The 27999-nt window shown below is 41.8% G+C and overlaps 1 protein-coding gene across 3 annotated transcripts in view; it reads right to left on the bottom strand.

The window, feature by feature from the left end:
• Window positions 1-27999, bottom strand: part of Nckap5 (NCK associated protein 5) — an 843848-nt gene that overhangs the window by 605327 nt on the left and 210522 nt on the right. For all 3 annotated transcript variants that reach the window (XM_057769610.1, XM_057769613.1, XM_057769611.1), the window contains one exon: window positions 24473-24546. In XM_057769610.1, coding sequence (XP_057625593.1) covers window positions 24473-24546 — 74 coding nt within the window. The remainder of the gene's footprint in view (window positions 1-24472; window positions 24547-27999) is intronic.

Here is a 27999-nt window from a genome sequence, read left to right as displayed (position 1 = left end):
AGTGTTCCAAAATCTAAAATTATACAGCCGAAGCACTTGTGATACCAGGCATTTCAGACAAGGGACTCAGTCTACCAGGGTCATAGTTTCGGTTTACTCTCTGACACAACTCAGTATTCAGGTCCTGCTGTGGGTCCAACAGGCCCCGAGTTTCTGACCCGCTGTCCTGAAGCTATTCTACTGCTATCACAGACACTCCATGTTTAATAGAAGGAATGGGCATAATTTTAACTGATTAACTTCTAAAATTAAACCTAAATTAGTTCTTGAATGGCTAGCTATATAACTCCACCAAGATTATTTCCAGATAATTAAAATACTGTGTTCATTGCCCTTGTATAAGCTATTATAAATATCAGCAAATGAATACCGTAAAAACATCATTGCAAAGATTCATTGCACACTGTGCATTCACAATTGAAACCTTTAGGACTGATAGCCACTGTCACTTTCTTAACACTATAGGTATAGCCGGGTGGTGTTGGTGCATGCCTTTAATCTCAGCACTCGGGAGGCAGAGGCAGGCGGATCTCTGGGAGTTCGAGGCCAGCCTGGTCTACAAGACCTAGTTCTGGGATGGGCACCAAAGTTACAGAGAAACCCTGTCTCGAAAAACCAAAAAAAAAAAAAAAAAAAACCTATAGGTATTTATATAGTCTTACATTGTCTGCTGGGCATGCAAGAGTATATTTTCTCAAAATATAAATGTGAATTTTTTGAATCCATTATATGAATTATGAATCTAACCAAATGTGTAGGACCTCACAAAAGCTTAAAATCCCAAATTACTCTCTAAAAGGTTACAGTGAGCCTTTAAAATGTCAGGAGGGAGTGGAGATGAGACTGGGGAGATGGCGCAAGGGCCAAGTACTTGCTACACAAGTGCGAGGATCAGATTCTTGATTCCCAGCACCCACTTAACCATCAGGGGGATTGTAATTTTTTGGTGCTGGAAAGGAAGATATGAGGCATCCCTCAGAGCAAGCTGGTTAGCTAGACTCGCCACACGGGTGATCTCTGATTCAACTCAGAGAGTCTGCCTCAATGAAGGTAAAGAGCTATGGGGAAAGACTCATGTTGTCAGCTTTCAGATTCCACACAAATGCACACGCATGTACCCATGCGCCAACATATATGGGGACATACATAAACACCTGCACATAGCCCACACTCACAGAAAATAAAGACGTATACAACTCAGAATTTCTTTTCTTTTTTCTTTTTTTTTTTTTTTTTTTGGTTTTTCGAGACAGGGTTTCTCTGTGGTTTTGGAGCCTGTCCTGGAACTAGCTCTTGTAGACCAGCTGGTCTCAAACTCACAGAGATCCGCCTGCCTCTGCCTCCGGAGTGCTGGGATTAAAGGCGTGCGCCACCACCGCCCAGCTTACAACTCAGAATTTCCTGTGAGAAGAATAAAAGACACTGAAGTAAGATGAGGCAAAGAACGAAGTCTGCTAGACACTGGAGAACTTCACTGTAATGGGACGACCTTTTCAGAGAGACATTCTAGGTATCCAGAGAGTTGGTGCTGTTTCTATGCTGTGTCAGCCTAGCAGGAGAGGCTAGGTTTCACTACGATGACTAACAACCTCCTGTTTGGAAAGTCTTAAAGCAAAGGCTCATTTCTTCTTCATGTTGCATGTCTGAAGGCCCTGCTCACAGTGAACTCTCTATGGCTTCAGCTTCAGAGGAAACTAACACCTTAAGAACTGCTGGTTGTGGGGCTGGGGAGATGACTCCGTTGGTCAGGTGCTTGCCAGAAAAGCATGAGGACCCAAGTTTGATCCTCCTGTACCACATATAAAGCTAGATGCAACTGCATGTGCCTGGCGAGGTGAGACAGGGGGATAACTGGGCCTCGCTTATCAGTCAGTCAAATCAAATCAGAGAGCTTCATGTTCAATGAGAGACCATATCTAAAAAACTAAAGTGTAAAGTATCTGAGAAAGACACTTGATGTTGCCCTTTCTGTAGATACTGTGTTGGCTTGAATGCGAATGCCCCTCACAGGCTCATATGTTTAAACAATTGATGTATGGCCAGCTGGTGGAACTGTTTGAGAAGAATTAGGAAGTGTGAAATTTTTGGAGAAGATGTGTCACTGAGGGTGACTTTGGCATTTCAAAAGACCACACCATATCTGGGGGGTTCTCCCTATCTATCTCTGTGCCCCCTGCTTGTAGATCAGATGCAAGCTCTCAGTTGCTGCTCCAGCACCATGCCTGCCTGCCTGCCTGCCCGCCTGCCTCTATGCCCTCCACCATGATGGGTACGGCCTCACCCTCTGAAACTGTAGAACCCCAATAAACCGTTTCTTCTATTATCTGCCTAGGTCATGGTGTCTTATCACAGCAGTAGAGAAGGAAGTGAAACAGACACACAACACAACCAGAAGGAGCTCGGGATGCACATAGGTGCAGCACATCAGGGAGAAATTAAGGGGAGAATGCCATGAAAATAGCATGTACAGTCAGGATCAAGGATAAGGGTGACCAGCGAGGGGCTGGAGAAGAGATGCTTCTTTAAAAATAAAACTAAAAAAGTTTCCGTGGAAACCAGCAAATAACAAGGATGTTTCTCAAAGGACTAGAAATGGACCTTCCGCATGACCAGCTCCACTCTTCCGAGCATTTCCCCAAGTGCCACTAGTCAGCACACACACACACACACACACACACACACACACCAGTGTTCACTTCAGCACCATTCACAACAGCTAAGCTGGGACCAAACTGGGTGCCCAGTAACAAAGGAGTCAATAATGAAAGGGTGGTTTATATACACAACAGATTTTTCTCAGCTACGAAGAATGAAGCTCTGTTATTTCAGGGGAAACGAAATCATCATTGTAAGGAAATTAAGGCAATCTAAGGTAGATAAATAATATGGTTTTCTTCTTTGTGTTGCCTACATTTTGTATACTCAGATAAATCAGATGAGTATATATTAAATAAAAATGGAAGCAGAATTGTCTAAGGAAACAAGGGAGTCCTTGGGAGAGGGAGGGGAGTGGAAGGTGAGGCTGGAGGGAGCCAGATGAGAGGGCACTGTGCTCAACATGGAACATCTATCTGCACAGAAATCCTAACAGCATGAAAAGCGCTCTGTGTGGGACGCATGTCTCAATGGTAGAGCCCTTGCCTGGCATGCACAATGCCCTGACTTCTATCTCCATCATGCAAAATCAAATCAGATTTTTCAGAAATTAATTAAACAGAGATGGTTTTCCCTGCTGAGCAATAACAGTGCAGTGGCGCATTTTCAAGCATGGTTCACTCAGTGATTTTACTTACAAAACTACCACTTGTTTTCTTAAATTATTAATGGTTTCTTGACTGTTTATTATTGTAAACTTACAGTGTATGCCCCAGAGTTTAAACAACCTCAGATTTCAAAAAAATTCAAAAGATCAGAACTTAACTAATTTCTGCCTTTTATTTTCTTTCTTCCTGCCGAGTCCAGTGAACAAATGATTTCTCAGTTGTTACAAAGTGGCAGACTCACGACTGGACAATGAGCCAGTAGGAGTGCTCAGTAGGTAAGGGCACTTGCCACCAATCCTGATAACCTGGCTTCGATCCCTGGGACCCACACAGTGGAAGCAGAGAATCTTCTACTAGAGGTTGTCATCAGACCTCCACAAATAGGCATTTGCACATTGCATACACACACACACACACCACAAATACACACAAAAAGTAAATGTAATTTGAAAAAGGCTGAATTTTTCATACTAATTCTAAATGTACGTAGAGCTTTCAAAGACTAAAACTAAAATCAAAGAAAGGTGAGTGAGTCCAGTGTTGTCCCTGTGTCTCTTCTACTCTTAGAAAGTGAAGTAGGGGGCACCCATCACTGTAAAGATGAGTAGGTAGATGTGGGATCTCCTGGGACACTCTAACATGCCTAATTAGGGGTAAGAATGTCAGCTTGGCTGTATTTAGAGCAAACACAATGATGCTCTGCCCCACAGAGTAGGATTAAGTTGATAGAGCTCATTATCCAACCAGAGGTAGAACAAGCTAGAGACAGAAATAGATCTAAATGGCCTATATAAATTAATAACAGGTCCATCACAGGTAATGAGTAAAAATGGTTATGTGTGGTCATGCTATGGGGGTTTGAAGTTGACATCAAAGAGTTGTGGTTTGGCCAACATGGTCAGACACTGAAATGATAGGTGACCAAGATGCTCCCTGGCAAGTCTTACTTCCATTTAAAAAATATCTCCAAACACCATAGTATGTTAGGTCCAAGTGAGGTTGTTGGACAAGGTTCAGAAATGGACATTCAAGGATCAAGTCATTGGGGATGACAAAATGACGCACTGAATACAAAGTGTTTGCTACGTAAGCAGAAGAACACGAGTTCAGATCCCCAGCCCTCACATTTAAAAGCCCAGCACAGCCATGCACACTTGTGGTCTTAGGGCTGGTAAGGCAGAATTAGAAAGATCCTTGGGGCTCTTTTTCAGTGAGGCAATGCCTCAAAAAATAAGTAAATGAGTAAATTCATAAATTCTTAATAAATAAACAAGATGGAGTCTCACGGAGAAAGATACATGATGCTAATCTCTGGCCCACACATGCATGCACAGACAATCCAGCACCCACATGCCATGCTTTGACTACACATTTAACCCAGACAACTGTATCATTTCCTATTCTCACAGGGAGGCATCAGGGACGTCTTCTCCTCCTAACTTTGAGGTAGCCTCAGGTCTACAATCCCACGAGGAAGGCTGCATAAAGAGGTTGGCATCCTTGTCTCCTTGGATTGCTCAGATGAGAAACAAGAATTCTCCAGACGGTCTGAATCTGTGAACCTTTTGTGGTTTTTCTGTCAGCCAGCACACAAACGTCAATGCAGCAATTCCAAACTCTCCTCACTACACAGCAGCAGATGCTGCCATTACTTCTCTATGTGTGGCACGTGGTTCCCAGCCCACCATGAAGTATATGTGCCTAGCTGTATGTGATTATTGAAAGATTTCATCTGCTCAGAAGTGTCAGACAACCTTTATATTAAATCTGATTGTGGACAGCCCAGGAAAGATGCTGGGAAGATGGCTCAATCAGAAAAATGCTTCAAGCCTGAGGACTGGAATTAGATCCTAGAGCCATTATGTAAAATGTTCAATATGCTAGGACACAAAAGTAAACCCAGTGACAGAGAAATGGAGACACACAGATCTCTGGGGCTCACTGGCCAGCAAGCCTATCTGAATAGGTCAATCTAGTCTATTGAAAGACTCTGCCTCAAAAACATAAACAGGAAAAAGATTGAGGAAGACACCCAACACCAAACTTTGACCCCTGGCTTACACCCTATGCATGCATTCAGGCACACTTGAACACACACACATAGACATTCACACTAACATATGTGCACTCATACTTAAACACGCATACTTACATAAAAGTTATCTAGTTACACCTATGTTATCTAGTTGTCAAATCTTCCCAGACTTCCCAAGCTGACCTCCCTCCATGTGTTTCTTGCTGAGAAGCTAATGAGCTTTTGCCTCCAAAGCTTATCTGACATCTTCTCTATGAAAATCTTAGGATGTCTGCTTCTGATAATAGTCCCAGTTAAATAATGTGCTCTAAAACCTAGCAATATTTTCTAGAAAAAATAACCTACACTGTGTTTACCTCATAGTCTTCATCACCATGACAGAGACAAAGGCAATATTTTAAAAAGGAATTATTCCTTACTACCCACAGATAAGTGTAGCTACAACCCCTTACCAAAGAAGCCTCTCTTTACAGCAAATGGAGAGCATCTAAAAACTACAACTAGACACAATGCAGAGATCAACGGATCATGAGGAGCTCCAGTCCCAAAAGATACATCTTCATCACTGCTCCTGCATCAACAGCTCAGAGAACATTGTGGAACAGGGGGCAGGAAGATTTAAAGAACCAGAATACCAGGAAGTCAGCTATGAAACAGTCGTTCCTAGAAATAGTAGCATAAACAAGACCAGAACAATACCAATATCAATGAACATGCTACCATCAATGTGCAAAACTTTTGTGGGGTTCCATCCCTAAACAAAGAGTAAGGGGAATGTAATATAATTCTATTTCAATTAAAAACATATTTAAGAAACTAGGTTTTTTAAACTAAGTTTTTATTACTTATGTGTGTGTGTGTTCATATGTATATGTGTGTGTTGGTGTCCATGGAAGCCAGAAGAGAACATTAGAGCTGGAGTTACAAGGTGTGATCTGCCTGATATGGGTGCTGGGAACTGAGTTCAGGTCCTCTGAAAGAGCAGTGTGTGCTCTTAACCACTGAGCCATCATCTCTCCAGCCCAGAAGGCCAGCTTCACAGAGTTATGTTTCACTGCTGGCCAATGATAAAAATGATTTCAAATATCAACTTTATAATTAGAAGGACCGAGAGAACTGTCCTGCTTTCGGGCTGCACGGAAAATGCCCTCTATAGTGCCATGGAGATGTTTGTACTCACAGGGTGAGAACTGGAAGAGTTTAAACGTGGATTATAATAGCACATCCCCACAAAGGCCCAGCTCGACCCTCCGGCCCCAGCAGAATCTTCTGTTCTCTCTAGATAAATACTACATTAGAGGAGCACTCCTCCTCCCACGATTCCTGAACACTGGGCCAGGAAACGCTCAATTAGTAACTGTTCCTTTCAGTAACATTCTAAAATTTACTACTTTTTCCCCCCTGGAAGGCCAGCGAATCTGTCCAACCAAGTTCTAACATCGTGAAGCGTACCGATTTCCTTGCCGTTATTAACTCCAATGTGAACTCTTACCCACAAAATAAAGCCTTGGCTTTGGAGAAATGAAGACATGAAAATATAAAAGGACCAGGCAATTTACAAGGAGGATTAGGGTGGAAATGGATTTTTCTAAATTTAAAACACCCCTGCCCTTTCTTGAAATAATGATTTATATTTTTGGAGTCCACAAGAGGGTAATTGGATATGTGTGAGTCAGGCTGGAATTTTAGGTATTTTGCCTAAAGGTTATTAGCGATTAGTGCCACTAGGAGAAAAATCATGAAGTTAGAATAATAAGCTTCTCTCACAGGGTGGCGAAAACTCGACCTGTCATCTGGCCATAACAAAATACATCATACTTATATCACAACCACACGCGCTAACATTAGAACCAAATTGCTGGCTCACGGCGCAGCAGTCAAAATGTTTGTCTAGCATGTGGGAAGCCCTCTGGTGATCTTGAGCACCACAACCATAACAACAGCAATAGATTCCTGGTGGTGGTGCTGCTGCACTCAGGAGGCAGAGGCAGGTAGATCTCTGTGAGTTCAAGATCACCCTGGTCTACAGAGATAGTTTCAGGACAGCCAGGGCTACACAGTGAAGCCCTGTCTAGAAAAATAAACAAACGATAGAAAAAGGGAACTGACCAGCTGGAGCTGTCCATCAGCACTGTGATTCGGGTGGGTCAGAGCAAGGAGCTGCTGTGCCAGGGAAGAAGTCTACAGTGGGGTCTTTGTGAAGGGAAGCTGGAAGGGAAGCATTTAACATCTAGGGTTTATGTCTTCAGAAGGCCTGCTGAGATGGCTTTGCTTGGAAATGCTTACGGTGTGAGCGTGGGGACTTGTGATCCGGCCTGAAACCCGCATTTAAAAGCCAGGTGTAGCACTAATTGCCTGGACTCTCAGCGCTTGGGGAACAGAAAGAGAATCCCTGGAGGCTGCCCACAGCACCTAACAGAATCAGGGTTACAGCTTCAATGAGAGACTATCTCAAAAATTTAAGGGAGAAATTACTTCAGAAGACAGCCAGCGTCAATCTCTGATATGCAAGCACACCCACGAGCACATGCACACATATATGTGTACACACACACACACGCACACACACAAATGGTACAGATAAGATAGAGCAGATACACATATAGTCCCTAATGGCAACATTATGGGCAGGTGGTAAAAGAAAACTTGCTAGTTTTTAAAGACTTATTTTTCTTTTTATTATTTGTGTGTGTGCGCACACACAGGCATGCACGCACGCGCACGTCTACAGAAGACAGAAGAGGGTGTGAGAGAGATCAAGAGCTGGAGTTCCAGAAAACTGTGAACCACTGAATGTGAGTACACTATACATGCAACTAGCCCTCTTTACCAGAGCCATTTCCCAGCCAGAAAGACGGATGTTACAGCACGCAGTATGAGGGTCATATAGACTCCCTTCTGTACTGAACTGAAAGGTGGTCACTCAGGGTTCACTTTGACAGTCCTACCTCAAGAATGTTTTTCTCTATGATAAATGATAATACTTGGGGAATCCTACTTCATACCCCATTGTCAGGGTATAACTTGGTGCTACGGTTTCTCTCCTTCAACACTCACTTGGCAGGTTAAAATAGCTCAACCAGGACAATGACTATATGGCAATCATAAGAACATGAGTCCAATCTCCTACAGCCATGTAATAAAAAGCTTACCATGAGAACACATGCCTGTAATCTCAGCAATGTAGTGCAAAAACAGACAGATCCCTGGGGCCAATTGGCCAACTAGTCAGGTTTTCGTGGCAAATAACAGGCCTTCAGGTTTGTAGTGTTCAGACCTGATGACGGAAACAAACAATCCTGATACATTCTGGCCAGTGAGAGTACCACATAGAGATTGTTAGCTGGACACCTGCTGCATCCAGTGCTACCCTGGCCATTGCTCCATGGCACTGACAATATCTGAGAAATAAAAATTAAGATATAGGGGATAATTCTGGAGTTTTAAAAAGATATCTTATCTCTCCACATATAATATAGTCTCAGGGTTGAAAGGATGGGAACCCAGATATGCTGAGGAATCCATATGAAAGATGGAGAGCAAGAAACTTGGGGTGATCTTTGACAAACGGGTAGGACTTACTGATTTCAATATGGAGACTAGTAAGAAATCATGTGTCCACAGGGGCAATGGGTAAAGGTAAAGAAGTCAGGAGAGACCAGGGTCAGAGAGAGGGACTTTTGAGATTTTCACTGTGACACCCAGCCCCTTCCTCCTGCTCTAGTCACTCTCGGGACTCAGACTTGGCTGTATAGTTATTTGGTAAGCTGATCTTCTGTGAGATGTTATAATGACCTGAAGGATCTGGGACTGGAGAAATGATTCTGCAACATGACTACAGCATGAGGACCTGACTTCAGACCCCAACAACACAGCAACCAGGCGCTGCGCACACACCTATGAGCCAGCACTGGGGGAGTGTCAATAGGGCTGCTGAGCTCTGGGGTCAGCCAGCCCAATTCCAAGTTCAGGGAATAGACTTAGTGGGGAGAGATGGTGGGAAGATGGTGGATGTTGATCTTTGGCAGTCACGTGTGCACTTGTGGGTACATGCACTCTCATACATTCCTGTACATGGGTATCTCTCTCTCTCTCTCTCTCTCTCTCTCTCATATATATATATATATATATATATATATATATATATATATATATACATACATACACACACATACACACACACATACACACACTTAATGAGTAATGTAGTAACATTTCTCCTCAGGTGACAACTGCAGGTATCAGGTGACTTTCCTAGGTTACCAGTTTTCTTTGTTCTGGGAACAAAATCGTGAAGCAGTTGAGGGGAGAAAAGCATGTTTCAGATAGGCATGACTTTGAGTCCATTTTCAATGTCATGTCAGAGCAAATGTTCCCTACAGCAAACGCATTACTGTGTGCCTGTCTGATCCAAATCAGAGACTTGCACTCATTTGTGACATGCAAGAATTACTAGTTTACCTCCTGCAGCAGACCCTATTCATGTTTCTTTCTTCTTCGTCGTCATCTATTGTTCTTTGGACACAAAGACCCATGCAACCTAGACTGGTCAGAAGCTCATTGTATAGCTAAGACTGATCTTGAACTTGTGATTCCCTGGCCTTTGCTTCCTGTAGCATAAATCACAACAGATTTATGTGATGTGAGGAGCAGAACCTAGGGCTCTATGAAAAACAGGCAAGCATTCTACTCGTCACCACCCATCTTCAGCCCCTTACTACATCAAAAGTGATATGGCAGAGTCAAATAATACAAGTCAGTATGATGGAGGAAGGTCACTGGCTAATAAAGAAACTGCCTTGGCCCATTTGATTGGCCAGCCTTTTAGTGGGTGGAGTAAACAGAACAGAATGCTGGGAGGAAGAGGAAGTGAGCTTAGATGCAGGGCAGCTCCTCTCAGAGCCAGACGCGATGCAGCCAGCTGCCAGGTCAGACATGCTGAATCTTTCCAGGTAAGCGCACCTAGTGGTGCTACACAGATTATTAGAAATGGGCTAAATTAATACATGAGAATTAGCCTAGAAGAGGCTAGATATAATGGGCCAGGCAGTGTTTAAAAGAATACAGTTTGTGTGTTGTTATTTTGGGGCTTAAGCTAGCCAGGCAGCTGGGAGCTGGGTGGAAGAAACACAGCCCGCAGCTCCCTTCAACAGAAAGGCTGCCCAACGTGTGGACAACTGAATCCACAGAAAGCCTGAGAAAGCTTGGGAAAGAATAAAGCATGTTTTCTTGGTAGCAGCAATTTCTCAGGTCTGCTCTGCTTGCTAGAGGCAAGCAAGCGCTCTCATCTAAGAGAGGCTTCCTGACTCATCTTTAGCTGCAAAACCCTGCAGCTCATTAAGAGGTCCTGCCACAAAACACTTAAATGGTATTGATAAAAGCTGACTGCATGCTTGTTTGTTTTTAGCTGTAGCAGGAAAAAAGTTGTGCTGTTTTAAAATGCTGGCTTTCTGGGCCGTCCTGCCAGGGCAAACTCTGACTGTTTGAGGCAGGAGGGCTGACTACAGGGAGAGGACTTGAGTGTTGTCTGTGGACATAATGCTGCAGCTTACTTGCTGGCAGGGACCTTGAAACGCCATAGACTTGTGGCAATAAACATGGCTATAGCCGGTACCGCCGCCATGAGGCTGAAAGCTAAGGAATGGGCTGGATCTAGCCAGCAAAGCCACAGCTTTAATCCTACCCATATTGCTCAGTAATTTAAAGGCTTGTGTGGTCAGAAAAAGAGAGATATACAGTAAAAAGATATTCAAAGACAAAGAAAACCTTTAAATGTTTTACAGTGTGTTAAAAATATATGCAGACTAAAAGTTAAAGTTCTTAAAGTAAAATACAAAAATAAGGAAGAAAGAGAGTAGTTGGGTGTGGTAGTACACACCTCTAATCCCAACACTTGGGAGACAGAGGTAGACTGACCTCGGAGTTGAACTCTGTGACTTCAAGGTGTGGTAGCACACGCCTTTAATCCCAATGCCTGGGAGGCAGAGACAGGCAGATCTCTGAGAGTTCAAGGACAGCCTGGTCTACAGAGTTATTCCAGGACAAAGATATACAGAGAACCTGTCTCAAAAAATAAAAGCAAAAAACAAAAGTAAAAATAAACGTAATAGAGGTTAAAACAAAGCCGCACAAAGATGGAAAATACACAGAAAATCTTGATACTGTATGCTATTATGCTCTCTTTGAATTGTTTGAATGCTGAGAAAAGAGCAACAGCTGCTAAAAGATATTTGTTTATAAATGCTGCTGAACTAATCCAACATAGATATTTTGAAAATACCTTGACGTTAAAATTTAGATCTAAGGATATGATGCTTTGGAAAAGAGTTTCTTCTTTAGTTTTCTTTTTTTTTTTTTTTTTTTTGGTTTTTCGAGACAGGGTTTCTCTGTGGTTTTGGAGCCTGTCCTGGAACTAGCTCTGTAGACCAGGCTGGTCTCGAACTCACAGAGATCCGCCTGCCTCTGCCTCCCAAGTGCTGGGATTAAAGGCGTGCGCCACCACCGCCCGGCTCTTCTTTAGTTTTCACAGAGGATGAGACCCTATGCATTGCTTCTATCCCAATTTGGTATGATAGACCACACCCTCCTGAAAGGTTGCTATGAACACCCTCAGAAAATTACTTTGCTCAACTGCCAACTGAGATGAAATCTAGCACACAGGTTATACCATGAAAGACCTGATTAACAGCGCCCTCATTCAGCAGGAAACAGTTTGGAGAGAAATAACTGCGCCCATATTCCCAAATACTGTTTATAAATGTTCTTTTACATTTAAAGGGGGATATGATATAGATATGAATAATTTGCATTGGTATGGATTTTAAGGTCAATTTAAGGTTATATGTAAATGTATTTCTGCTCTTGATTAAGGTATTGTGATTGTGTAGTTCATGTAAAAATGTAATGTATATATGTTGTTAATGGATAATCATTACTAATAGTCAAATTTGTAGTCATGTTAGTTAGATTTTCTAGATGTACATAGATATATTTTAGATAGGCATTCTTCCTATCTTTCAAAGAATATGGCATTTTAAATGTTTTAATAACTTAGGACTTTTCATGACAATGAGACACTCTGCTCCTGGCAGCACCAATCTACTTCAAGAAAAAGATGGGCATCGAAGAGGATCCTTATGGAGTTTGATAGCCATTTGGGCAAGAAACTGCTCTTGCCTGGCCTATTGTATAAACTGGACACAGAGAACCTGCAGAGAGAGAGGACTACTGAACTTGCCTAAAGGTGAGATGATCTTTCGGGGTTCCTGATTCATGAAGGAGTCTGCGAGACATTCTGCAGAACACAGCAGATAGTGACTGAACTGCCTTTGAAATTTCCTGCTTCATGGAAATGTCTCTGGATACTATGGACCTGTAGGCCGAAGATGGATGCCCCAAAGGTAAAGAGGAACTTTGGGTGACTGTCCAGGCAGCGAGATGTCTCTGTGATTTCTAGAATTTTGTAAGTTGCTTACTTCTCATTTACTTGGGTAATATTATGTCCTTCTGGAGTCTTTGATGGAGTTGAAGAATAGATAGATAGTTATAGTTTTTGTTGGTTATGATAAAGATAAAACAGATGTAAATATTGTAACTGTAATTCTTACTTGATAACTGTTTTGTTATATGTAGTTTTGCTGTTAAAGTTAAAGCCTTCCTTTTTTCTGTTTAAACAGAAAAAGGGGAAATGATGGAGGAAGGTCATTGGCTAATAAAGAAACTGCCTTGGCCCATTTGATTGGCCAGCCTTTAAGTGGGTGGAGTAAACAGAACAGAATGCTGGAAGGAAGAGGAAGTGAGCTCAGATGCAGGGCAGCTCCTCTCAGAGCCAGACGCGATGCAGCCAGCTGCCAGGTCAGACATGCTGAATCTTTCCCGGTAAGCACACCTAGTGGTGCTACACAGATTATTAGAAATGGGCTAAATTAATACGTGAGAATTAGCCTAGAAGAGGCTAGATATAATGGGCCAGGCAGTGTTTAAAAGAATACAGTTTGTGTATTGTTATTTTGGGGCATAAGTTAGCCAGGCAGCTGGGAGCCTGGTGGAAGGAACACAGCCCACAGCTCCCTACAACATCAGTAGATCTGGATTAAAACATTTGGCTTCTGATTAGCCAGTGAGTCTGTGATTCTCAAAGATACTGCAGAGTCAGTGCCAGACAGGGCAGATTCCCTTCGTAGGGACTGTAACTGCACTGTGACCACTGTGCCCTTGTTAACATCCTGTGACTGACTTTTCGTTGTACCATGCCATGCTAAAAATGCCTGGACAAACTTAAACATTATTTAATAGAATGATTTCCTGGAAAACCATTCCAAAGTGGCCCCAGACTCTGACCTCACTCTGCAGTCCACCATCTGCCAGAGTGCTTTTTGTTACCTCTGGAATGTTTAGGCCAAGACACAGCTTGGGAGTCAGAATTCCAAGCCAAGGAGGTTCATGAAGATAGGAAATTGCCCCTTCCAACTCTTAGTAGTTTTATGTATCTAAAGTGTCTCTTTGGCTTCCTCATTCATACCTTCCACTGACCCACTCAGGTTACTGATGTATGTGTATGTGTGTGTGTTTCTATTATACAGCTTTGCATGTATTATACACACATATAATATATATTGTATATATATTATTAACATTTCTAAAATTGATTTTGTATGAGGGTTCTGGATCCGTTACCTCCATATAACATTGTGATAATTATTGGACATAGGGTTGAGAACTTGCTGGACTTCTGATACCTCAGACAGCACTTTACATAAGTGAACAGAGTTCACATCTACGGTTTATCTTTATTGGGTGTCCAGGGGAGGTGTATCTTGAGAAGAAAGTAGGCGTGGACCCCCACACAGCACCTTGGATGGTGTCTGTCTGTGAACTCAGGGATGCTTTGCCAACCCTCCAGCTGATCTAGAAGCTGTGTCTGCTGAACGTCAAGTGCCCTCTCTCAACAACTGGCAAACATACTGCTCTACTCACTGCTTTGTAATTTTACCCAGATCACCTTTCTTTGGGGTGATTTATAAGGTCTAATTGTAACATGCAATGCACACTGGGGCACAGCAAAAACTCTGCAGGAGAGAAATTGAGAGACACAAATATTCCTCTCTCAGATCCTCAGGTAAAGGTAGAAATCAAAAACCCTCTCAGGTTTCTGAGCATGGAAATCTCTGGAAGAATGAAAGGGGGAAAGCTGCTCCTTTCAGGCTAGGAGATGGCTCAGTGAGGAAGGCACATACGGTGCAAGCTGGAGAACCTGAGCTGAGCCCACAGTATCCACGTAAAAGCTGGGTATGGGGAAGCACACACCCGTGACCCCAGCACTTGAATACAGAGGCAGGGCTCTGTAAACAGCAAAATTCAGGCTTAGTGTGAGCCTGTCTCAAAAAATCAAGAGGAAAACACAAATAAAGATACCCCTTTCCAAGCTATGGCCTCCACGAGGGCACGCATACACACACGTGCACACGCACACACCCACCCACACATGAGCCCACTTGCACACATGCTTCCTATTCACCCATATACCTGTGTGAGTTCTTTCACACGCAGTTACCCAACACACAAATGTGCAGAGTTAGACTTTAACAATCACTTTTTAAAAATCACGCTTATGAGCAAAAAAATGTGAATTTTTCATAAATTAAATTAACTTTTCATAAACTAAAATTAAACCAAAAAACCACTATAAATTACCCATTTCATTTCTCTTTCTAAGCTGAAGGGGCCTTTTATCATCTTTTACTGCCTGTGAACTGCAGAGTTCATCAAATGTATTTATATCAACTGGGCCATGCAGCTGGGAGTTTTTCTTTCAACTGCATGGGAAATGTTTGTATTTTCCCAAATAAATCTACAAGATGCCTTTTGCTTGGGGCTTTCTATTTTAATTTCAGATAAATTGCATTAGGCTCCTAGCTGTTATATTGTTAAGTTTAGGTCTAAACATAACAAGGGCAGAGTAAGACAAATGTCTTCTGATTGGTGATATTTGTCTTGACTGTCCCAGTCCTGTCACTTCAGAGCTGGCATGCCATTGTGTGTGTGTGTGTGTGCGTGTGTGTGTGTGTGTGTGTGTGTGTTTCATGAGGTACCACCTACCTTGTTTTTAGGGACAGAATCTCTCACTGGGCTAGAACTCACTGAGTAGATTAGGCTGGCTGGCCACTGAGCCTCAGCGATCCACTTGTCTCTGCCTGGTCTACACCAGAACTATAAGAGCATGATGTTGTACCTAATCATTTCATGTGGGTTCTGGGTACTGAGCCAAGGTCCTTGTGCTCGGGTGGCAAGTTCTTTGCCAGCAAGTCATCTTCTCAACCACTCGTGGTGCAACTTTTCAGTCATCCGTGAGCCTTGGCTGCAATATATTTCCATGTCGGCTTTTGTGTACCTAAAACCCACCAGTAAAGTAGGCATATTTTCCCAGTTTCAGTTGGAGGCACATTCATGCTTCCAGAGGTTAATCTAGCAACCCTGTCTCTACTGGGCTGCTTTGCCAGATTAAAGATAATAAAACCAGATCATATTGTCATCATACTGTGTATGGTACTAAAATACTCTCCTGGCCCTAAATGAATTTTGTTCCAACACTGGGCATCCCATTAACAAACAGGCAAGCAGATCCCACACAAATCACCCAAATAAATGAACCTGGGAAGACAATGTTGTGTCTTCCGGGGGCTTCAGAAACATGAAGGCTAAATGTACCTTTCCTCTTTAAAGCAGGGTCAGCAGGTAAGAGTAAGTAATCGCCTAGTTTATGGCTTAACCTGCCATCCTCCTTAAGATGCTCCAGGGGTGGCATGACTTTGGAGCATGAACCAATGCCCTGCTTCATTCTCCTTTGTGCTGGGCAGGAGGTGTGGTTTAGGGGCCCGACTCTTATCTTGGTTGGGAATTGGAATTGCCTGACTCTCTCAAACAATCCCTGGTGGGTAATTGGGGGAATGGCACTGATGGCTGTCCAGGGGGAGCCATGGGTCTTGCACTTTGCTGCGAACATAGCTATGATTTAGAAATTTAGCACAAGGGTTGAGAGGAGGAGAAGCAATAGGTAGCCCACTAGCCCGATCTCCTGTGGCTTTGGGGAGGAGTCCAGGAGCTGTTACAGAGCTGGCATCGGCTACTGCTTTGCTCTCATTGTCGTTAGAGAGCTCTGAACCCTGTCACTGATACACATCCAAGCCCCCGGAGACAGCCTCTTTATCTCCTGAAGGGATTTGAACAAACTACAGCTCTTATTTTAGTCTGTCTCCACTGTGAAGGATTCATGCAGAGTAAGTTTGCGTGTTGCCAATTAAGATACACCCCTCACACACCAGTGGACAGCTATGATTACAGCCGAGGCGAGTATTTAATAGTCACATCTCCTTAGTCCACATCAATTAACCCCATGAGAAAACAGTCACGCTAGCCCTTGAAGAGGTTGGATAATACGATTCTGAGAGCCAGGACACATGGGATGAAAATCTGAGACTCTGGGGCAGTCGGAGCTCGATGCTATGCAGGATCAACTTTTGTTGATCTGTGCTTTACAACCAGAGGCCCAATTTTTTAAATAGGGCATTATAGACTTTCCTTCTCAGAGCTAGAATGATACATGGCTTCCAACAGATAATATTAATTAAATAATATTTAATGATAAATATCATTCTTTTAGACACAGAGATGACACATACCTATGTACATGCACATACACACACTAAATAAATAAATGTAAAAGCATTTTAAATACCACTTTCACATACTGTGTGTGTGTGCACGTGTGCATGTGTACTACTGTGTACCTGTGAAGGTCTGCAGACAAATTATGAGGATCATTTCTCCTTGCACTATGTGGGCCCCAGAGATGGAACTTGGGTCATTGGCCTTGACAGCAAGCATCTTTACCTCCTGAGCTGGCCCCAAAGTGGAATTTTGTCTGTACTGAAGAAAAGAATTCTTCCCTGGAAGTGACTTCTTTAGAAGCATAGAAGCAAAAAATTCTCCTGGAAACTGTAGAAAACCTCATCATTACAGACAGCATGGATGAATGTTTGGGACTAGGGTCATTTCACTTCTGTCTTCATTGCCTTTGGGGAAGCATTTGAATCCAGAGAAAGAAAGCGAAGTTATATTAATCCTAAATTCCCTTTCCTTAGAGTAGGAATCACACTCAAAACAGAAAGCAGAGGAGTTAAGTTCTATTTTTCAAGAATTTTAGAGTTGTTAAAATCGTTTGATGGCTGGAAGGGAGGAGCCTCGGGACTTTTCTTCTAACAGGTTCTATACATGTTGTTCAATTAAGTGCCTCACTCTTTCTGGCAGAGCAGGAACTGTGTCCCCTGGGAAGCAGCAGTTAAGTGCTTTACCAAGGCAAACAGTTTGTGATCAATACTTTATAGATTCTTGGGATTAGTTATTGAGGCTTCAGCCAACCTTCAGAAAAGTGAGAGGGAAAAAACCAAAGCAGAACAAAACAAAAAATTAGAGTTTTAGTCCAGGGAGATGATTCATTCAATAAACGACTTTCCATACAAACATGAGGGCCTGAGCTTGGCTCCCCAAAGCCTGTATTAAAAAGCCAGGCATGGAAGTGGAGTGCGCTGTATCCCTGGGGCTCCCTGGTTTACCAGCACAGCACAAGTGAGGACTTCAGGCAATGGGAGAGCCTGTCTCAAAAACACAAGATTGACAGTCACCTCAGGAATACCAACAGAGATCTCCTATGTCTTTCTGCCTCCACACACACACACACACACACGAGAGAGAGAGAGAGAGAGAGAGAGAGAGAGAGAGAGAGAGAGAGAGAGAGAGAGAGAGAGAGAACATAAGTGCTTTGCCTGGTTTCTTGCGGCACTTTTATTAATCGTTTTGACTTCTCACATTATGTCTTACTACCAACCTATCTTGCCCATTTGCATTAGGATGAAAAACATGGAAGAATGTTCAAGTTTTTGTTATACATTTAGGTATCAAGACTAACATACCATTTTCTAAGGTATGCTTCTTAGTAACTTAAAGCACATGCTCTGAAATGGGTTAGATTGGGGGGTGCCTGTGTGTGTGTGCAATATGTGTGCATGTGGGTGCACTCATACGTGGGGGTTTGACGTTGACATAGAATCTTTCTCAGTTGTTTCCCCCCCATATATGTAACACATATGAGCAATGCTAAGGGTCCTGAGAAATTCTGCAATGACGAAGTTTACAACTGGGTGTCACCTAGTATTTTTCACATGTGTTTGGTCACAGTATATTTTCTTAAAATATCTGTAGTGACTCAGGCTATCGGTGTTTCTTGATCTGTACTTAGGACAATGGTTCCATGTGTGATTATTCAAAAACAATGCTCCTCTAGAGGGGTATGAGATATTCATGTTCTCTGGGAAATAGCAGGAAAGTGTCTGCAGATATTTTAGGTTGTCACAATATGTGTGTTCCTGGCAGGTAGTGAGTGACAACCTGGGATGGTCTTAAACACCATGGAATGCCCATAACAACCCTATCCCTATGACAATAAAGTATCATGCCTCAACAGCGCTTGTTGAAAGGCTTAAATGATTATGATGAACTTGATGTCCTGAACTCTTTATTTCTTACAACACCTTTGACCATCTCCAATGTGACTTCTAAAAGCAAAGACCTTAACATCATCTGGTGAGTCACTGGAGACCTGTTCAATCTTTTTGGTTAGTTTCTTCTACTAAATTCTTCAAAGGTTAGGATGATTGCATATTACCATCACATAATGTCTAAGTATTATCAAATGACTAGAATAGGAGATATTTTAAGTGTATTTTATGAAAATAAAATGTATTTAATGCACACAATTCATACAGGCTGAAACTAGAATGTTAGCAATGTTGATACCTTCTCTCTACACACAAAGAAATCAGTCTGAGTATTATTCATCTGCTACTTTTGACAGGCTAGGACAAAAATTCTCGCATCCTTTAGTCTCCTTCTCCTTCCATGGCTGTGATAATATGCCGCTGTCACTCTTCCATACATATTTCACATGTGGCATGAAAGAGTAATTTCATGTCATGAATATTCATGAATTCAATTTGTAATTTCCAACTGTCTGTGCATTCTAAACTCTCAATTTGAAGCTGCAAATGGATATTTTATTCAAATATTGGAGATATTTTCCACTAGTATTTCTTATGTTATTTCTTGTCAAAGGTATTTAGCCAAATCAGAAATAGCAGAGGATATAAAAATCATATTACAAAAACTACTTTCATCTTAAAGTTAAGCTTCTATATCAGAACAAATTAAGGCACAGGCAATCAAGATTGTGGTTTGACACAAATATACACTTCATGTGAATTTTTGAAGATTTTATTTTTAATTCTTTGTATGCAAGGGGGTGGGGTGTGCACACGAGCGCAGAGAATACAGTACCCAGAGGCCAGGAAGGGAAGTTGTATCTCCTGAAGCTAGGCTGCAGGTGGCTGTGAGGCTCCCAGTGTGAGCGCTGGGAACTGAATCCGGGTCCTCTAAGAGTAGCAAACACACCTACCTGCTGAGCAATTTCTCCATCCCCCATCCACATTTTCTTAAGCCAAATAGGAAGGTACAGAGTAAAATAAGACTTCAGAAGACATTTAAGAGGGTTTAGACTCAGTTGTAGATTCTGATTCCATCCTTTTCTTTACATAAATCCACTCATGTATACTTTTTAAAAAAGAATTTGCTGGTCCCAGGACCTGATTATCTGCTATTGTTGGATGGCTGGACTTAAACTCCATGAACTCCCTTGTTATGTCACATCCCAGAGACAGATGCTAGGACTATTTCTATAATACAGTAATCATAAACCCCAAATAACCTTGCTACCTCAAGGGTGATTATGATATATCGTTGTGTCATGGCAGACGGTTAAAAAAACAAAACATAAAATCTAAATACTAGTAACTTCCTGCATGAAGATAGGAAACCCTTTGTAAATATTTTTCCTGGAATATATATGCCTCCATACATGTTCATATATGCACAAGCATATACACGCACACAGAAGCCAGAGGACAACTTTAGGTTGTCCTTGGGTGCCCTTCAGCGTATTGTTTGAGACAGGGTCTTTCACTGACCTGGAAATCAGCAACTAAACATATTCAGGTGCTTGACTCTGAAATTATAACGCAGCTCACATACAACTTTAGAGCATCAGATAATATGAGCAGCCACAGTAAAGAGCCCACCTCATGACGATTATAGCAATCACCAATCAAAGGTTAAATAAACACCAGGGTCTATGCTGACTTAGGGGAGACTCTGACTCATTTCAGGCCCCTAGTGAGGCTCATGTCCATGACACACGGTTATTCTCAAGGTCCTCCACTCAGCACAGAATCTACATGACTCACGAGTAAAGGATTTGCAAAACCTGGTCATCAGCAGAAACGACTTTCTCCACTGTTCCCTGACCTGATTCTTTAAGCAAAGTTACCATGTCACCATAGACCATGATAAACCCTTCCACTTCAGGTCAGTCAAGCCAGGGTTGGTTTGTAAAATATAATCAAGTGTAGCTGCATGAATTAATCGAGTGTGCAGAAATCGACTCTTCGTCTTTGTTTTCTCTCCCATGCTACCCTTTTCCAGTTCCTCACTGTTAGTCACCCTGACCATTCAAATGCCTTCATTACCCGCCACTGTTATCCAGACAGAGGGGCATTATGGGACACCCTGACATCACACCTGAGGCTTTTGCTTCAAGAAGAATAACTCCATTTCAAAAGAGAAACAAAAGGGTTTGCATACAAAACTCTGAGCTCTTACCACATCTGAAATGAGATTTTAACTTAGCCTTATCTGAGATCAACAATTTTTATGAGCTACCCCAGGAAGGCAGGAAAAACATAGGCTTTTTCCATGAATGTCTTTAATGGTTCAAGGACCTGGCAAACCATTACTCCTTCACAGTGATGTGCATGAGATATATTTTAGTACTTACTGTCTAAATTAAACTGAAAATTTTCTTTATCAAAAGGCAGCTATTACTGTTAGTGTATATTTTTCTCTTGAGAGACAGAGCAAAGGGAATATTTCTATATAAGGAGTTTAAATGTAATTTTATGTGTGTTACAAATCAGTTTTAAAATACGCTTTCAAATACATCTACAGAAAAAGTACAATTTTTAAAAAATCACAACTATATACATATTTGCTGAGTTTACTTGTGTATTACTTTGCCAGAACAACAACAAACAAGTTTGAAGGTTATAGTTTCCTAAAACAAATCCAGTAAGTATCATATTTGCTAATACAAAATAACTGGGGGCCTGGAGACATGATTCAGTGGTGGGTGTTTCCTGCACAAGCATGAGGACCAGAGTTTGGATCCCCAGAAACCCATGTAAGTATCAGGTGGGTGTGACAACCTGCCTGTAACTCCAGCCTGGGAAGGTGGAGACAGAGGCTCCCCAAGGCAAGCTATTTAGTGAGACTGGCCATATCACCAAATTCTGGATTCAACTGAGAGACCTTGCCTCAAAGAATGAGGTGAAAAGCAATGAGGACAATTCCTAACATCAGCCTTAGAAATCCACACACATAGCAACATGTGCGCAAGTAAAAACATGCTTATACACACAAATACCACATATATACACAAATAAAAAATGAAAATAAAGAAAATAAAACTGATATATCTGTTAAGATTAAAAATGATTAGTGTTTTCTAGACATGACAGGACAACCACACTCATGAACTCATAGTGGCCACAGTTACCTGTCCAGCCCCACAAGAAAGACCAAGCCAGGCAATATTCCAACATGGAGGGGGAGGGGTTCCCAAGTTCCTACCTCTAACTGAGGAGCTCCTGACCTCTGATGACCTCTGAGAGAAGGAGACTCAGTTTCCTGTATGAGTGTGACAATTGGTAGGTCCACCGTGGTCCAGTGGATGAGCCCACACCCACAAGTATATGGGTGGCACAAATTGTACTTGGTGAAATATATATATATATATATATATATATATATATATATATCTTATATATATAATTTTCTTTTCTTTTTCTTTCTTTAATATATATTTATATTAAAGAAAAAAAGAAAAGGAGAACAAGAAGTAATGTGGGTGGAGGAGGTGGAGAGGGGATGGAGAGGGGGTGGAGAGGGGATGGAGAGGGGGTGGAGAGGGGATGGAGAGGTGAAAGATGGATATGGCAGGAATTAGAGGGAGAATATTCTCAATTAATAAAAATATATTCAAAGAAAAACCAAGTTATGGGTCAACTAGTACATTCCCCCAATAGTATTTTTATGAAGAAGGGAACCTGAATTCTTTTGTTACTACGACCAAAGATTATGCATGAGTTGAACAAAGGAAAATATATATGGCAGTTTATCCCAAGCTAGAAGTACCTGTGTAGGGTGAAATTCGGATTAGAACAGAGGAAGCCCTGCCCTCCGAGAGGCGAAAATGGACACATGAGTAAATGACTTCAGGATCTTCTTTCCCCTTGGAACAAGGACAGCTCATGGGACATCTCTCATGTAGTATGACACAACATGAAATGATGGACCAGCAAATGTACTTCAAAATCCAAGAGGTTCTGAGACTGTAGGAAAAGGGATTCAAGCACCATCATAGCACCTGCAAAGCTCACTCTCATGGGAGCCCCAAAAACTAACGGATGACATCACGGTCATCTTTCCCATCTATTCCCAACTGACATGAGAGTTTCACTTCCATGGTACCAGTTTCTGATCCAGGGTGTTCAAACACATGTCTCAGATAATCTTCCTAACCCAGAGTCAGAGCCCACCATGTAAAGCAAAATCTCAGTATGAAAAAATATTACACAGAAGCTTCCCTGGACCAACCTTCTCATGTGGAGAACCAGAAAGCTGACAGCTTTTTACTGGAGAAAAGCTCCGGTGACCTTCGAGCAGGAAGGTTCGTGGGGCGTCTGTGTCTACTTCCTGCCGTGATCTAAGATTGCCAGGCGCCATTCCCACCCACGTGCTCTGATCAAACCTGAGGCCTGAGGACTGGTCCTCAGCTGTTTGCTTCCCTTCATCAGAAACTGTGATTTCTAACTTAGGGTTTCACTTAAAAAAATAAAATATCTTAATATGTTCTTTTCAAACTTCTTACATTTACACAGTGTAGTTTGATCATATTATTTTCTTCATGTGGCCTCTTTTCACTGCTAAAATTTTTATGTAACTCTAGATACACAGGCACATAAATAAGGTATAACATCTACTGATAATAAACCATAAAGAAATTTAATTTCAAGTTATTCTTTGTAAAAAAAAATGAGTAGTTTTACTACTTATTAAAGATAAAAGCAAATTAAAACCTAACAAGGACATGCTTGCTTATTTTTACATAAGCAATTAAGTCTTCGCTGAATATTTGATACTGTAAGAAACAAAGAGTCATCAACATTTTTCATAATCAACTGATACTCTGATTTAATAATTGTCAATTTTGTGAACACCACTTCACAGAAACACGGAGTGCAAAAGTGCAGAGGTTCCTCTAGGGCCATTACAGAAACTGTGGCTACTTCTGTCCGAATCCCATGCCAAACTAAATGTAGCAGATGATTTTCTAAAACTCAAGTTAGCAACTTAAACAGCGATTTAAACATATCAAACATTTTAACATGACACAGTCCAAATATGTATTAATTTTTTGCTTCCATGCTTTCGATCAGCATTAGGAAAAGTCACACCCCCACTGCCCTGGGAGCTGAGCCATGTGTCTTAGGCAGCAATCAGCAGGGCGGCGCTGCAGAGCAGAAGATACAGAAAGTATGGGGAATGTTCAGAATGAGGCTGCACGTCGGGACCCGGAAACATCAGTCATCACCCACTTGATTTGGAATCAGGACGTTCAGAAGTCTGTCCTTGCTTTCAATTGTTTGTACAATGTGAACCCTCCTGCAATCATGACTGACTTTTTAGGAATTTGAAGCCTACATAACCTCTGGTGATCTTGTATACACAGGTAGCTCTGGCACCAAGCAGAAGGAGACATATTTAATCCAATTAACTCCCTGCTCCAAGATCATGACCAGTTATAAGAAGTCAGCACAGTGGGTAAAATGCTTACCTTGAATGCCAAAGAACGGGCTGCAAAACTCTCCACTGCACAGAAATAACACAATTTTAAATATTCCAAAGCAATGGCAGCGACTACCCGCAAAGACAGGAGCAGGAAATAACTCACCGCCAGAGACTCCGGTGCTGCTCCCTGAGCTGCGTCAGCAGGTGCTCAATGCACTTATTAGAGTCCATGTATTCCTGCAGAGACAGACCAAGAGGGATTAAAAACTCACTACAGGTTCATGTCCATTTGCTGGAAATTACACATGAAAATTTCAAACAATATGGAAGCGTTCATTTTGATAATATTAGTTTATTAGTTTGCCATATGAAATACAAAGTCAGTCAACAAAATCACTGTGGAATGCTTTATTTGACCTGAGTTCCACCCTCAAAACCTGTGTTTAAAAAAAAAAGTCAGGTGTGGTGACATGTGTTTATAATCCCAGCTCTGGGCAAAGGGAAACAGTTCATTGGGTCTTCTAGTTGGTCAACCTAGAACTGGTGAGATTTAGATCAATGGCAGATCCTGTCTCATCGAATAAAGTTATGTGCCCTGAAAAAGATAGGTGAGGTTGTCTTCTGGCATTCATGTGTGCACGTATATGGATGGAGACTCACTGCAATAGTAACTATGTCCTAAGAATGCATCTCTATGAGAGAATCTGTTCACTCCTTTCCCCAATTTTGGAAACCTAGACCTCTAGAGTCTACACAGTCACTTGAACATGATATTACTTCTCTAACTCACAGGACAGCTTCTATAAACAAACTCCCAAAGTGAATTTTGTGTCTGCTGAGTCAGTGGGAAATTCCTATGACTTACAAACAGTCAACATTTCATTCTTATTAACAGGGAGTCCATGGATTCTACTGAAAAACAGAGGAAGCCAACGTTGATGCCCTTAGAAGAAACATTAGGAATATGTGAAGGCCTTGGATTTACTGGTCTTAGGGTAGTCAATTTCTTTCTTTCTTTTTACATTTTATTTATTTATTATGTGTAAGTGTCCTCCCTACACACCAAAGGAGGGCATCAGATCTCATTAAAGACGGTTGTGAGGCACCATGTAGTTGCTGGGAATTGAACTTAGGACCTCTGAAAGAATAGCCAATGCTCTTAACCTATGAGTAATCTCTACAGCCCCCCCCCCCCCGGTAGTCATTTTCAAGTAAGAATAAACTATATAGAATATTTTACAGGAGGTATCATATTCTTTGGACACATCCACTTTCTTATCTATACACCTTTTTCTTTTTAGATATACTTGTAACTTGTAACTATGTTTGTGTGAGTTTAGTCTTTTTTAGCATTTAAGAACAGCTAAAAAGAAAGGCGCATCCTGTTCCATGAAGATGTAATGCAGATGGCAGTCTTTTGTCCAATGTGTGATGGATACACGTGTTGAAAATCACATGACCATAGCTGTGTGGGTATAGCTCTGGGTTCTCTACCACTGTCCACTGGTCTCCATGTCTCCGCCAGTACCATGATGTTTTTGTCTCTGTGACTCTGTAGTACAAGTTCAGATCGAGTGTTATAGCACACCCAGCATTGCCACTTGTGAAGATTACTTTGGCTGGTCAGGGGCTTGGATGCTTCATCTGAATTTTAAGATTGCTTTTCCTAGATCTTGAAGTTATGGTGGGAACAGTATTGCATCTATGGATGACTTTGGTAAAAGGGCATTTTCATGTGATTAATTCTGTCAATCAGTGAGGATATGAAGTCTTTCCCTTCTAGGGGTTTCTTGGAGTTTTTCTTCTATCTCTTTTTTCATGCTAGGGGTATTTCACTTCTTTGTGTGCATGTGTGTGTGCGCGCACACATGCGTGTAATTAAACTAGAAAAAAGATCAGGAGGAGAAAGGAAAGAACTTAATTGGGAAGGGAAAAGAAAGGGGGAGAACATGTGTCATGACAGCAAACTTGCAGGGAGGAAGGGAACCAGCAAGAGGAAGACATGGGCATGGGGAAGATGAGGGAAGGGAGCAAATCAGAACTATTTATAAGAGATGTATGTTATAATGAAATCCATTACTTAGTATTTTAATTATTTTAAAGATCTGTTATTTAATTGTGTGTGTGTGTGAGTGTGTGTGTGTGTGTGTGTGTGTGTAAGAATATGTGGGGGTGAGTGCAGTGCCCGCAAGGGCCAGAAGAGAACAACAGAGCTCCTGAAACTAGAGTTACAGACAGTTCTGTGCCACCTGATGTGGGTGCTGGGTACCAAACTCAGAACCTCTACCAGAGTAAGTGCCATCTCTCCAGCTTCCAAATCCATCTTAACCTCTGAGCCATCTCTCCAACCTGCAAATCTATTACTTTGCATACTATTTTAAAATTAAATATAAACATATTTGTGTGACCGAACCCATGTTTTAAAACAACCTATCTGGAAAAGTGAAGAATTTATTTTTCACATGAAAACACTATAGAAAAGTCTATAGACTGTGAAATCAGAATTTTGAATTCGTTATTTCTGAATACATGGTCCATAGAAGATAGTGCTCCAATTGCTACCTTGCAAACGTAGTGTGTAAAATGTTGTGCGCTACTGTTTCACTCTGGTGTTTTTCCTTTCCGGTTTGAAGAGCTAACCTAAAGATGGCTGCTTCTCCACCACAGCTGGTAGAAGCTGAAACATTCACAGAGATTTCAACATTAAAGGTGTCAGAAAACCTGCTGTTTTATATCTGTGGATTTTGAAATATACAGGTGGCTTTTGTTAATATTGATATTTCTTTTTCTGAAGCACATTATATATAATCTATTACATCTATAGGGGTATTCACTTAATAGGAGAGTGGGGTGCAGCTAGGAGTTGAACTGAAGACACTAGAAGATTCTAGACCTGAGCTTGTGACCCTGGATCTATCCAGCCAGACTAGAAGACACTTCACTATCTTTTCAAACACATTTTAGCACAAAGAATGCATTTTCAGAGTGCTATAAGTCTCTAAAAATTATTATTTAAGACATTATAATTCCGTACCAAATACTCAGGCAAAGAATCATATGCCTAATTAGTTGATGCACATTTTCAGGTGACTAGAGTGAGTCCTGAAACAAAAACACTGGATGTGTTGAAACTGAGGCAGACCAGAGACACTTGCATATCTATGTCTATTGCTGCCAAGATATGGAATCAGTACAGATGCTCATCATTAGATGAGTGGGTGAAGAAAATGGTACACACATACAGGGAAGGAGGGAGGGAGGGAGGGAGAGAGGGAGGGAGGGAGGGAGGGAGGCAAGGAGGCAGGGAAGGAGGGAGGGAGGGGAGAGAGAGGGAGAGAGGGAGAGAGACAGGGAAGGAGGGAGGGAGGAAGGAAGGGAGGGAGAGAGGAGAGAGAGAATAAAAGCAGAAACAGTGAGCATGAAAAAGTCTAAAAGGAGGTGAGAGAAAGAACAAGAAGAGTCATGGGGACAAAGACAGATAAAATGGGGCCAGGAGAATGTTCAGTGGGTTAATGCATTTGCAGTGTAAGCCTGAGGATCAGGGACTGATTCCTAAAACCCACATACATTTCTGGACCCAATGGTGGGCACCTGTAATCCCAACACCCTTACAATGAGACGGGGTAAAGAGAAGAATGTCCTAGAAGAGCATGTGTACTTAGCACAGTGGCAAGAAAACAAGAGAAATCC

The sequence above is a fragment of the Chionomys nivalis genome, chromosome 5, assembly GCF_950005125.1.
Source record: "Chionomys nivalis chromosome 5, mChiNiv1.1, whole genome shotgun sequence".
Lineage (NCBI taxonomy): Eukaryota > Metazoa > Chordata > Mammalia > Rodentia > Cricetidae > Chionomys > Chionomys nivalis.
This window is presented reverse-complemented; position numbering and strand designations above follow the sequence as displayed.